General features: G+C 45.1%; 1 protein-coding gene across 1 annotated transcript; it reads left to right on the top strand.

The window, feature by feature from the left end:
- On the top strand, nucleotides 1-272 carry CSUI_008241 (uncharacterized protein; the record flags this gene model as incomplete). Its single annotated transcript, XM_068068375.1, has 1 exon — nucleotides 1-272. A coding segment is annotated over one exon (108 nt), but the record flags the coding sequence as incomplete, so codon positions are not given.
- Nucleotides 273-308: the final 36 nt, after the last annotated feature.

Below are 308 nucleotides of genomic sequence, written 5' to 3' on the forward strand. Positions count from 1 at the left end.
GTCTTCATTCATCCCTTCTCTCTGTATGGATCGCTTACTCCTCTCGCAGTAAGACTGCTTACGCCGTAACAAAGGTCGATCGACGTTCTCTCTCCTCACACGTACCTTGATCGAAGTGACTGTGCTTTCAGAAAGACTTGCAAGAGAATTCTCCTCCCGTTCTTTCCTGTTCAGGAGGGTTACCAGCCATGTTTCAAGAAAGGAATCTTTTTCACGGTTCTTTTCTTTTCTTGAGTGCATGCGTTTCCTTCCAATGAATCTCCCCTTTCTACGACCATGTTCATTGACAGAGAGAGAGAGAGAAAAGA

This window comes from Cystoisospora suis, assembly GCF_002600585.1.
Source record: "Cystoisospora suis strain Wien I chromosome Unknown contig_4575, whole genome shotgun sequence".
In the NCBI taxonomy this organism is placed as follows: Eukaryota; Apicomplexa; class Conoidasida; order Eucoccidiorida; family Sarcocystidae; genus Cystoisospora; species Cystoisospora suis.